This window comes from Cavia porcellus, unplaced genomic scaffold (genome assembly GCF_034190915.1).
Source record: "Cavia porcellus strain 051 isolate PalLab524CR breed Dunkin Hartley unplaced genomic scaffold, mCavPor4.1 scaffold_13, whole genome shotgun sequence".
Lineage (NCBI taxonomy): Eukaryota > Metazoa > Chordata > Mammalia > Rodentia > Caviidae > Cavia > Cavia porcellus.
The window spans coordinates 35757288-35770852 of NW_026947496.1; the positions used below are offsets into that span (position 1 = coordinate 35757288).

Genomic DNA, 13565 nt, shown 5'->3' on the forward strand with positions numbered 1-13565 from the left:
CACTTGTCAGCATTAGAGAGTAGACATATCTTAATTATTGTTATTTTTAGTGCTAGGGTTGATCCTAGGGCCTCAGGCATGCTAAGAAAGTGCTCTACCAATGAACTACACCTCCAGATCCAATTTTAATGTTTTAAAGAGTCATTTACCAGTAACTAATACTACCTGCTTACTTCTTTCTTCTAGCCATTTGATTAATAACATTTTCCCATTATGCTAAAACACTTGAATAACAACACAAAAGCAAAAATTTACTCGCCACTCAAGAACCTTTAACATTTTGTCTAGACGCCAGGGTGCACCTAGCACTAACTGTGCCCCACATAAGGCATGCAGCACAGCAAGGGAGCTACTAACCTGTTTTGGAGATGTTCAGCTGGTTCAAGGTGTCAGCAAAGGGCTTTACCAAGTGGCCGGCAAAAAGAGTAAACAGCCCCTTCAGTTTCTCTGCAACACGGTCGGCCAGGTTGTAGAATGTCAACAGCCTATCCTTCGGGGCACCTTCTGTTTTGGCCCAATCAAATAGCTGAAACCATAACAGAACATGAGTGTCTTCCACTCCCCCTGTCACATCTGATCACACAGGATGCAGAGGAACAAGCCTTACCTTGAAGAACAGTGGTCTGAATGTGACCTCGGACAGTTTCACAACCATGGCCACTAGACAGTCAATGATATAACTTTCTGTCTTCCCAATTTCCTCTAGTTCATCCTATAAATGGGAGAGCTGATTTAGTAGCCAGAGTACTAACTCTAAATCATTGAAGCACAACTAGATTTTTCTCTTGTTCTTAGCTAAATGGACAACAAAACCTAGGATTTGGGGGTGAGGACTGCCTTACCTCTGAGTGCTGTGCCCGGAAGTCCAGGGCCTCAAGGAAAAAGGTGGTCAGCTGAGACTGATGGGAGGTGAGCTCCTCCTTTTTCATCACCCCGATGTGCTCTTGCAAAATGCTCATGAATGAGCTCATGTGATTCTACCAGGAACAGAGCAATGGAATGTGCCATTTTTATCATTCCTAGAGTTCAGCAATGTCCTTTCACAGGAATTAAACCAGCACATGCTTCTCCCACAAGCAACTCTCCCTTCTCCAAAGTCCAGTATCCAATGATCTTACCTTCCAGTTCCTCTTGGTCTGTTTGTAAGTCTTGCCAATGGCTGGCAACAGGACTCGGGGGGAGAGCTTGGTGGCCAGTGTCTTTTTAAGTGATATGAGACGGATGTTAGCCTGTGAGGCAGAGCCCATTTCACGGGTGATTTTCTCCAAATGAATCACCTAGAGGAAAACAAAAAACATGACTGATCTCTGGGTATGTGTTGACAAGTACACGCAGAAAGGCTCAGGGATGACACTGAGTTAATTCAAACGCTGAGTTGGGAAATGCTGAGCACATTCAGCTCCACAAAGAATGCCTCATATGGCCAGCCCTTAGTGTCTGTGGGCAAGATGGGACAGCCAGGGATGGAGGGAAACAGTGGCATTGGAAGCACATGGAGCACCCCAACTAACAATTTCCTTAGAGGATGGGAATCTAAGGACAAGAAGAGCCAGAATCTTCCTTGCCAAAAAACCAGAAAGCTCCTCACAGCCAATTCCCCGCTTTTAAAAGTTGAGGCCTTGCGCCTCAACGTGATGGGCACATGCTCTACCACTGAGCTACAGGCCTAGCCCCAGAAGGCTGCTTTTTGGTTCTGGTGGAAGACTGCAAATTGGTACAATCACGTGCATCATAGAAGTGAAGTTCTTAACTTAATAAGTGGCAAATGATCCATACAACAGAATAATAGAGAACAGAATAATAGAGAAGTGTGGGCTCAACACTGATGGGTGCTTTCAATCAGGGATACTACCTGTTCTGTGTGTGTGGACACACAGCCACTGACCCTCATTTTAGGAATTGTGCTATGTAAACTGTCTTCAAAATAGGAAACCTTCTACATCAGAAACAAGCAGGAGTGGTAACAGGTAGCTCTTCTTGCCCAGCCCCAAAGATCTTGCAGAGGAAAATAAAAAGCAGTCAAATACATTCTGTACAAAGAGAACAGCCCACTGAAAAGTGATCCCCAGGTCAGTTTTAAGGATCAAGCAGAAGGAACAACGGAGAAGAAAGAGGTACACATCTGGTAATAACAAGCACTTCTTTTCAGAAATCTGCTTAACTGATACAATGATGAAAATTGGTAGTCCTTCACTTTTCCCGGCCACCCCGTGTAGTACAAAGGGTCACCCCAGCTTACCTGTAACAGGACACCTTCCAGGTAGGGGCTGATGAAGTGTGGGAGAGTCTCCACGACTTTGTGGAGGGCAGCCAGAGCACTGAGCAGAGAGACCTCACTGTGGACCAGCTCGCTAGTGCTTTTCACGGCTGTCAGCAATGATGGCATGAGGCTGGCAAGAAAGAGCAAGCACATTAAAATAATCCAAACAGAAACTGAGACGGGATCAGGGACAATATGGATAAATCCAATCCAGTCATACCTGTTAAGTCACCATACACCCACTGCAACCCACTTTACGTATATAGCTGAAAGCAAGATTTCTGGCAGAACCAACAGTGACTACACAACAGGAACTGTTATAAATACTGGTGTCTGAATTACTGGACATGAGCCATGTCCTGATGGACTGTGACAAAACTTGGCCAGCCCTGTCCTGCAGAAATCCCAGGGGGTGGCAGGCACCATCTCTGGTTTATAATAGCAGAACTCTGAAAGGTTACATAACTGGTCATAGGTGTATGGCTAGTTCCAATCAGAGCCAAAGATGGAGTTAGGTGTGAGGACTTCCCCAGGTGGCAACATAAAGCTGCTCCGGCCTTGCCTTGCCTTTCCTTACGGGGCTGTGGCACTGCTTTCTGATGACAAGTACCCAAAGGGAAGACAAGTGAGGGATACGCAATTATGCAAAACAGTGTCTCTGAAGGTGCACGGCAAAGCTGTGTTTATCAGTTTGAAGAGAACAGCAATTCTTTCACAAATCTCGGTTTAGGTAATTTCCATTCAGTGGTCCAAAAAGTCATTAAAACATGACTTTCTGATCCACCTGAGAAGTCGGAGCTCTCTGCTTCAAGTCTCCAGCAGCATACCTGGGAAGCTGGGGGATGGCCAGTGCCTCCAGAGTGGAGGTCACCTCTGCTATGCACAGCAGCGCACTGCCCAGGACATTCTTCTCTTCCTTTCTTTCTGGAGCAATCAGTTGCACTGCAGTGTTCAACACTGGCACAAAAGACTCTGGGTTTTCTGCACCAAAGTTCTTGCACAAAAGCTTTAGGGTATACAAAGCTGTCTGTCTATTTATTGCCTGTTCTTCCTCTGCTTCCTTTTTCTTATGCTGTACCATGGCCAGAAGGGCTGGAATCAGTTTCAGGAAACGGTAAACCTGGAGAACAGCCAAAATCCCCAAATAATTAAAACTGCAAAATCTGCCAGTCCACTTTCCCATCTTCACAGCTTGAGACTATCATGGAGACTAAGGGCTTCCAAGCCACATGATTATACGAAAAGCAGTTGTTTCTCCATTTTCTTTACTGCTAAGCAAATGCGTGTTCACTGACCACCTTCTGATTTATATAAAGCATTTACATGAAGGAAAGTGTGATTAAAATTATGCTAATGCTAAAGCAATGTACCGTCAGTAACAAACACGAATCCCATTCTAAGAGCTCTTATAATACACTGATGTGTCCATTAAGAATTCACATCACACTTTTAAAACACACATATATAATACTCAGATGATACAACTATCTTAGATGCTACCACTGGAGAATCTGCAGTGAGCTGAAGAAGTTCTTAATAAAGCACAGCAAGGACAAGGTCTGCAACACTCACCGTCTTCCTCTTCCAGGATGTGCTCTGCTGTAGCTTGTTATTCAGAAGATCTAGTGCTTTCCGGCGTACGGACGGTAGAGGATTGGTCACGAGCCCTTTAACCACAGCAATGAATGTTTCTGTGGGCAGCAAGGCATTGACCTGTACAGAAGTTTACAATTAATACAAAAGAGAAAAAAAAAAACTTCAATTAAGATAAGACTTCTATGTACTGCACACCTTGAGGTGCTAGCTATTTTCTGCTAGCTATTTTCTACTCTCTTGTATAATTCTTACAATAACTTCTGGGGGTCATTATTTACCACAATTCACTAACTAAAAACAAAAATAAAACCTGATACAAGAATAAGTAAACTGTTGAGGGCCATATGGCTAGATTTAGCTATATTTGAAATGTGATTCTGATTTCAAAACTAATATACCTAATAGGTATTTAATTTTTTTTGCATTTAAATGGAGTGGAACTTTGTGTAGTGTATAACTGAATACTAAAAACATCAGCTTTAAGCCAGGCATGCTGGTACATGCCTGCAATCCTAGAATTCTTGGAGGCTGAGGTAGGAGAATTACAAATTTGAGCCCAGGTAGACAACTTATCAAGATCATTTTTCAAAACAAAATGCCATCAGATTTATTGAGGCATTTATTCTTACAATATTAAAAATTATGTTGTATTTTAATACAATAAAATTAACAATAAACTTTTTTCCAGACAAGTTTATTTCTAGTTGTCAAGAGTTTTTGAGAAAAATCAAAGTTAAGCTTCATTACATTGAGTTTATTCTTAATAAAACTTCAAATCAAGTAATTTCTCAATGCTTTAAAAACTAGTGACAAAACACAGTAATTAATGGGAGAAATGAAAACATACCTTATCTAACATGTCATAAGCTTTGCTAAGGAGTGCTCGCCAGAACTTCCCCGTGAGTTTGTCTGCATTTTTTTCCATGGATTGTGCTATGGTGTTGATGTAACCAAGAACGGATTCTAGCAACCTAAAGTACAAGAGCTGCACTCAGCAAAAAGCAGTCCAAAGCATTTAAAGAACTTGCATCTGTCTCATGCAGATGTGAGAAATTCAGTAACTTCACACTAAATTATCTAAAAAATTAAGTGGAAGGAAAGATTATTACAGAGAAATACCAGTAAGAAGTAAACAGAGGCCTCTGGAAGGATATCCTTCCTCACTCCAACTCTGGAGCCTCTGCTTCCCGAGTGCTGGGATTACAGGCCTGTGCCACACACCCAGCTGTATTGTGCTTTTTAAAGACTATCTCTTACTTTTAGGAAAGGTACACTACAGTATCAAAGGAAAGATGTATAATGTACATGGCTCAGAGACAGAAATGTAAGCTCAGACAATGACAAAATGTCAACAGGTGAACCTGACTACAGAGTCTTGTGACAGCTGTGTTTTCTATTTTAGTCTTTCTGTAAGTTTGAAATTATTTCCCTCCAACAAACAAACAAAAACCCAAAAATAAACGTACCTCTGTTCAAGGCCATTCAAAATCTGAGGACCGCCACTCTCAACTACCTAAGTTATAAAGAAGGTTCCCATTAGAACAATATGGACTCATTAGTGAAGTCACTTGAAATAGGTCCAACGAAACTCAGATTATTTACACAAATCTCCCAGTTTAACTGTTTTCTAGAGTTAGAATTTCATCAGGTTCAGATCATCCTCACTGGGCTATAGTAACTGTACTGTACCTCTGTTAATTTAATTATATTCTATTTGTAGTATCTGTAAAGTGCAACAAAAATTTAGGAAAATATAGCAAACAAAAATCACTCATTTGCCTACTTTTTTTTTTTTGTCTTTTTCCTTTTTATCGGTACCGGGGATCGAACTCACAAATGCCTGCTTGCAAAGGCAGGCGCTTATGCCGCTGAGCTAAAACCCCAGCCCCTATTTGCTTACTTCTTAATTGTGTAAAATCCTAACCTTGGTAGCTCCTACAAAACTGGTTGAGATGTCAAACATGGACACAGCTGTAGTCACCAACATACAGCTCCCTGATCTGTAACTGGAGATTTATATTGCTGTTTCATTTTAATTGTACAATCCTCTGTGGATACAACTTATTTATTCTTGTGTCTCCGTTGATAAACATTCACTTTATATCCTTTTTTTTTTTTTTTTTATCGGTACCCGGGATCAAATTCACGACTGCCTGCTTGCAAGGCAGGCGCTTATGCTGCTGAGCTAAATCCCCACAGCCCCTATATCCTTTTAAGTAGTTTAGATTTTTTCAAATTTTGGAGTATCTGCATATATGTAATAAGGTATCCTGGGAATGGGACCCAAGTGTAAACATGAAATTCATTTAAGTTTTTATATGTACCATACACACAGCTTGAAGGTGATTTTATAAAATATTTTTAATATGTCTGTGTTTTAGCTGTGACTTACCACATGAGGTCAATGAGGTATATATTACTTGTCATGTCTACATCCTAAAATTTAGGGTTTTGGAATATTTGGGCTTTCAGACTAGGGCTGTTCAACCTATACTATGCTAAAAAAACATTTTTGTAAGTGTCTTGACCACTAGGCAAGTTTTTGTAGAGTACATATCTAAGAAAGGACATTATTAACGTCTCTGATTCCAGGGGACCTTGTCAAGTACTTTCTAAGGGCTAACTCACACTACCTGTCATCATGTCCCTCATATCCTTGCCACTCCCTGGTATTAGCCATTTTGACTATTTTACCAATTCAGTGGGTCCCATGGAAACATCTCATGTAATCTGAGTTTCCTGTTCACTAAGGAGGCTGAATTGTGGTATACATTAATTGGCCATTTGTGATTCTTCTCTTATTCTTTGTCAGTTGTTTTAATCAAAGTAGATGATTTTTAATTTATGCAGAGCAATAATCTCTTGGTCTTTGGTTTTTTCAGTGGCATTTTGTTGAATCAAATTTTTCAAGAAAAATTCTTTATCTCTGGTCATATTATTGTTCTCCTTGATTTTCTTCTAAAAGTTCTAGTGTTGCTTTTTATACTAAAGTTTTTACCTAAAATTGTGGTATGAGAACAGTTATTTTTCCTTCTGCAAACAGAAAACAAATTGTGCTAGGGTTAGTACTGTAATACCTTGGTTCATAAATTCTTCTGTGAATAATTTGTTTCACAAACAGAAGTGTTGGGCAAAATTTTGCTTCTGTTTGAAAACTCACTGGGTGATAAACATGATTGTGGCCATCTTCCCCTGAATTGGAACAAATTAAGTTTGTGAACTGAGAGGCTAGGGATTTAGCTCAGTGGCGTAAGCACCTGCTTTGCAAGCAGGCAGTCGTGAGTTCGATTCCTGGTACCGATGAAAAAAATGAAAAAGACAAAAAAAAAAAAAAAAAAAAGTTTGTGAACTGAGGTACCACTGTACTTAGACTGGCTTTTACCACCACCTGTCACCTTTCCTACCCACAACTAAGTGTTCCTAAGCTTGCTGCTTTGTCACACTGATCTGTCTGATTACTCTTGTTCCATCACTATCCTTGGTCCTATGCATGTTGTGACCACAAAATAATATAACTAAGGAAGTTCATTGAATTTCTAGATTAATCTGAAAAGAACTGGAATCTTGAGAATCTTCTTATTTGTTCTTTCTAGTCCTTGAAGTTTTCTTTAACATATTGTAAATTCCTCCATGATACTCTTGCATACATACTGTTAGGCTTACTTTTAGCACCTTATAAATTTATAGTTTTTATTATATGTGAAATATTTTTAATTCTATTTTTTAATAAGACAAATGCTGGCACTACAATTTAAGACTAGTGAGTTTAGCTGGCTTCCTTGATATAGGCCATTGTTACTAATTACTATCAAGCAAGCTTGTGAGACTAATTATTAGTTCTAAGAGCTGGTTGGCTGTTTTTTTTCATTCTTACACCTCATTTCTTTTCCTGAATAGACATGACAGAAAGCAGATGTGTTTCTGACTTTCACAGGAATACCTTAATGTTTTCTTCTTAAATGTTATAAACCAGACTTTTTCCAGACTTTTAACAGTTACTCTTATCAAGCCAAAGGAATTTTCATCTATCCTATACTAAGAGAATTTTTTTCTTAAATGATGAATGAATTTTGCAACTACTGAAAGACTACTATATAAAAATTAGGATGATTACATGGTTTTTCTTTTCAATCGATTAGTGTAGATTAAAAGAAATCTTATTGTTCAAACACTTTTGTACTCCTGCTCATGACTGTCCTTTCTTTTCTTCTCATTATCTACACTGAGACTTGACATCTAAATAGAAGAATGTACCAATCTTTCATGCAGAGCTCACCGTATCTACGCAAAGTCACAGTACACTAACTAGTGGTACCCCAGAAATCCTCCCCTACTTGTCTGCCATTACTAGTCCCCCCATCATACACAGATACCTTCACATTTAAAACTGTGAATTCACGTTGCCTCTTTCTGGAATCATAGAATGCCTCTTATTTGTGTCTGGCCTCTCTTTTTCAAAACTGTTTCCCTGAGATTCACCAGATAGCTACACTGTTCATCCATGTCACAATTTAGTACCCAGAGTGTGACCAGTCTTGAGCTGCCCTGAGCAATGCTCTCATAGGCATTCTTAAAAGATGCTTTTGGCATTCGTATTCATTTCTTCCTGTTGAGTATGAACCTCTTGAAAATGAAATTGTTGAATTGTGGGGCCTATTTATTCAACCCTGGTAGTTCATGCCACAAAGTTTTTCATTGTTTTCTGTAATCATTAGTTATGCCTCACATTTTCGTAAGACATTTGCCAAGCTATAAGTTTAAAATACACTGATTTCTGCAAAAACAAGATCATTTTATCCTGAATACATTTAAAGAATACATCACCTTTTTGAGAAAATTATTGGAAGCGAGGAGCTGCGCCATGAAGGACACTGACAAAAATTTGAAGTGTCGCAGTTGCTTGCTTGTGTGAGTGTCCACATTAAAAATCTGCAGCATTATTTCTTGTGACTCAGTCTTCTTCGATACCGCCTTCGGAAGACTTTCTGCAGAACAGCAACAGAACAGATGACTATACTCACTTTCTACCCACCTCTGGCATAATGAGTTCTAATAAAACACGGTGCAGGGACACAACTTCAGACACAAATGTGTTCAGTTACCACACCCAGGCTTTTCTAAAGCAGTGAGAAATAACATATATGCCAAGACAGAAGCTCACTGTCCTTAGGTGTGTAAGTCAAGAAGTAAAATCTAACAAAACAAGCAACTGAGGAAACTGAACAGGAGATGAGGGTATTCCAGAAGGAACCTTGCACTGCCGGACCTAATGGAGTTTCTGGAGCCTCAGAGGCACGTACTCCACAGAGCACGGGGGCTGGAGAAGGGCTGCTAGCCTAAAGGCTCAGCTCTTACAAGTCTCAAGATGTGTACTTTAGAACTTCCAATTTCACATGTAGAATTCCTTATCCAGGTATATTTAATTTAAATAGGGTTTGGGGATACAGTAATCAGGAGCCCACAATAGGCCACTTAAAGACTAGGGAAGTAAGCAGGTAGCTCAGTGGGAGAACACTTGCTTAGCGTGCACAGGCCCTGTGTTCCATCCTCAACATTAGATATAAACAAAACTTAACAGTAAAACACTGTGCTAGAAGAGAAAGACTCTCCGTGAAGGCTCTTCCTTAAGTCAGCTGCCACATAAAGCTCTCAGGGAACTTTCTGGTCTGTCCCTGCTAAACCTGCACTAATTATATGACAAGGCCAACAGCCAGTCCCATGGGATTTGTGTAGCTATCTCTCTAATATATCTTGCTAGTGTGCTTTGAAGGCAGAAAACTAAGAATGTTCAACATACCAGACCTTCCTTAAGCCAGGCTTACTGATGCTGTGCTGAGTGGAATTGTCTTCAATACTCTGCGATGTGATAAAATTTTAATACTTACTTTCCACTGCTATAAATGCCTTCTCAGGTATTTTAGTGGCAATCTGAGAAGCAGCTAAAAAGGTCCAGTTGCTTTGCTGTCATTTCAACATAATTCATCTTGGACACAGGTGATATTCCACACCCAACACAGGAGTATATGACATAGACACATATAAACACTGTGTGACAAGGGGCAGGAGTGCCACTACTGCTACTGACTGCTTCCTGCATGACTCAGAAAGTACAGTACAATAATATACCCAAAAGTGACTAAAGTACAAAAAAAAAAAGCTCTGCTAAAGGAGCATGATGATTCTAAGGATAATCTACATTCCTTCCTATTTCTTCTTGGCTCTCAGATTTGATGGCAAACAACACTAGAGTTACGCTTACCTTCTTTATCCTCAGGCATCTTTACTAAATACTGGAGTATACTCATCAGGCTTTGAATCTGATGCTGGACACTAAATTCACAACAGACTGAAATCCAAAATTCAGTATCTGCCTCTAAAATAGTATCCTGTATGGACAGAAGAGACAAAGTAAGAAAACTGGACCTAATAAATGGGCATTAATAAATACAAATGAAAGGTCATGTTCAAAAACTATTCCTCAGCATACAGACACTATTTTTCCTTATGGTTCCCACCAGACGAGTAAATTGGTGAGCTTCTGTAAAATAGCTATTTGTGAGAACTGCAAGAGCAGAATCCCAGGACAGTCTGCCTTGTGATTTCTAGAGAAAACTTACATCTTACTTTATAGTGGGTCTACATCCACTTCAGGAACCCACATCTAAGACACCACTTACAAGCAGCCCTTGACCTGCGAGTTCTGTCCCTATCTATCCAATCTAGCCCTTCTAAGCAATTACCAGGTCTGTGACCCTCAGGTGGACACTTCCTGCTTCCTGACAACATGCCTTCAAGGCCACTTTCAAGAATCAGTTTCACCAAAATGCAACTCTGTTGGGTTTAAAATAGAACTGCATACTCTGGCACCAGATATGTCTCTTAGAAAAGTCAAATTGCCCTCAGAAATTGTTTTGGTACCACTGAGGATATTCTACACTTACACCACAGGCTCTGAAAGCAAGGTGTTGTGATCTTTTTTTTTTTAAGTTTTGCAGTACTAGGAATTGAACTGAGGTTCTCATTCAGTTGTCTAGGCTTTCTTCAAACTTGTGATCTTTCTGCTTCAGCCTCCCAAGCAGCTGGGATTACAGGTGTGTCCCACCACGTCCAGCTTTTGAAAGCAATTTTAAAATAGCAACAACAATGTTTCTGAAAAAGGTCCTAGGCAAGTACTGTTAAGTAACGCACATCAAGTATTACCAACCCCTTGTAAATGGATAGGGTCACAAAATCTGTGAAATGCCACCATTTTTCTTCTTACCATCCTGCCCACCGTACCTTTTCTCCGTAGGCAGCGACCAGCACTGTTTTAGTGACATACTGTTCAAAGAGCAAAATAAGGAGAACCCAAAGGAACTTTTCTACGCCTAGCGTGTGGACAAGCTGAACAAGGATGGGCAGGCGCCTGTGCTCAGGAACGTGTGGCAGTGCATCCACAAACACGCTGATGATCTTCACCGCAACCTCTTCCACATTTCTTGTGACTTCTATGGAGTCACCCTTATCAGACTACAGAAGAGCAAAAATACATGAGTACATGAAAAAGTAATTCTGCTAAGAAACAAGCTTATCAAAATGAGCAAAGTAAGGCTTTCAGATGTGTTCTCAATTTATCAAGAAAATTTTAATAATCAAATCCCTATCAGTAAATAGCCAATGAGTACATATCAGATGCTAGGCTCTGTGGCCCTGAGGGGTAAACAGTTTGAGGGGTGAGCCATGCCTGAAGGAGATTTATAAACCCTATGAAACCAAGTAAAGTTGTGAAAAGTAGTAATAGGCAGTGAATGGCACATGTCAAACATGTGGCAGTGACAGCAAGCCTGTGTGGGCCTCCTGACAAGGTTGTGCATGCCAAGACGTGTGATCTTCGGGAGGAACATGTATAATCTATGCGAGCAGAGCACAGAAAGGCCAATGGCTTCCTGCTGCTTTCAGAATAATGTTCGAATCATTTTACTCTGGTACTAGAGATTAAAGTAATGTTGGTGAATGAGTGAGGGAATGAGTTAAAAAAAATAAACACTTGGATGACTAACCCAATACCCTCTATCTCGACATTTCTTAACCCATCTACATCACTTTCTTCAAACAATGAACCAGGCTCTATTTCCCCATCCAAATCCTATCCTCCTTGGGTAACAGCTCAAATTCTTCTTATGAAATTGGCCACTCTTGTCCATATGGACCTTTCCCTATTCTGAAATGCAGTAATTATCTATGTCTTTAGCATACGGATTAATGCAGTCACTTTTATTCTTAGGCAAATGTCTACAACCATCTACTTGTGGGACACAGAAAACACCAATCTAATGTCAAGATTAACACACTGGAACAGTTGAGACATGAGAACGGATACTCCAAGTAGGGATAAGCAGATTACTCCAGCAGACAACCAAGCCATTCATCTTCAAGGGTATTTTTTACTTCCTCATGGAAAAGTCAACACTTCACTTCACCAAGCACTCGGCTCCTATAGCATGCTTGGTAAATGTTTGCTGGATTGCATGCCAATAAAGTGGTCATGGCTCTAACAGCCTCCTCCCCATCATCCCTGTTAGTCTATGAAAACTGTATTATCAAGCTAACATAGTACCAGAAATAGACAGTTGTTATAAATTCACTCCTTTAGCATGATTAAGAACCTTCAAGGTTATGACATCAAAGCACGCAGAAACATACACAATAGGCCTTGCTTATACTTCTAGAAAAGATAATACTCTCGAGATTGCTTCGTACCTTCATTCTTCTAAAATTTAGGAGGCACAAGTTACTTGAACACTTCAGAAAGTCTTTGATGCCACATATATGTAAAATTTTAACAACTGAAAACTGATAGTGATGATGTAGTATTCAGACAGGTTACCTGCATAAGTGCTGGAATAACCATTTTCACTGTCTTGCTAATAACTTGAAAACTGTAAGTATCATCTAGGCGCATGACATTGGCACCCATAAATGTAAAAATAGACATGATATTGTGTAGAACTTTATCCTGAAAGAAAACATAATTATCAACATTTTTTATTTGAAATATATTAAATACTAATAATTCATTATAATTCACCAGTATAGAAAAATGGGTTAAGAGTGGGGCTGTAGGTTAGCACACACGAGGCCTGGGTTTAATCCTTTGTACCAACTAAAATTTTTAAACTATTTATTTAGTCTTTGAGGCAGGGTTTCACTATATGGTTCAGGCTGGCCTTGAACTCACTTTGATCTTCTTGCCTCAGCTTCCAGAATGCTGGAATTCAGGCATGGACCACCAGGCCTGGCTTAAACAATTTAAAATGGGCAAAAAATTTAAAAAAAAATTTCTCCAAAGAAAATATGCAAATGATCAAAGCATAAGAATATAAGCACATGAATCAAGGTATATTGTCACTAGAATATTCCAATAAATCAAAATTATTAGAATGACTATTATACAAAACACAATAAAAGTTCCGTCAAAGATATGGAGAAATCACAATCTTTAACACTGCTAGTAGGAATCAAATGGGGCAGTCACTTTGGAAAACAGTCTGACACTTCCTCAGAAAAGTTACACAGAGTTACCATGTGACCAAGAAATTCCAAGAGACACGAAACCATGTCCACATAAACATGTGTACATAAACATTCGTAGTAACTCCTTTGAGAGCTAGACTTCCTCCAAGGGGGAAAAAGTTCCATACATGTAAATACTGCATTATTTCAGTAAGTC

At 39.6% G+C, this 13565-nt stretch overlaps 1 protein-coding gene across 3 annotated transcripts in view; it reads right to left on the minus strand.

Moving 5' to 3' along the window:
* Positions 1-13565, minus strand: part of Heatr1 (HEAT repeat containing 1) — a 48447-nt gene that overhangs the window by 3677 nt on the left and 31205 nt on the right. For all 3 annotated transcript variants that reach the window (XM_063260095.1, XM_063260093.1, XM_063260094.1), the window contains exons 29-41: positions 12723-12851; positions 11135-11365; positions 10116-10242; positions 8681-8841; positions 5323-5369; positions 4704-4827; positions 3833-3973; positions 3088-3380; positions 2240-2390; positions 1119-1277; positions 843-977; positions 608-712; positions 358-526 (exon numbers count right to left, since the gene is read on the minus strand). In XM_063260095.1, the coding sequence (XP_063116165.1) occupies positions 358-526; positions 608-712; positions 843-977; positions 1119-1277; positions 2240-2390; positions 3088-3380; positions 3833-3973; positions 4704-4827; positions 5323-5369; positions 8681-8841; positions 10116-10242; positions 11135-11365; positions 12723-12851 (1972 nt within the window). The remainder of the gene's footprint in view (positions 1-357; positions 527-607; positions 713-842; positions 978-1118; positions 1278-2239; positions 2391-3087; positions 3381-3832; positions 3974-4703; positions 4828-5322; positions 5370-8680; positions 8842-10115; positions 10243-11134; positions 11366-12722; positions 12852-13565) is intronic.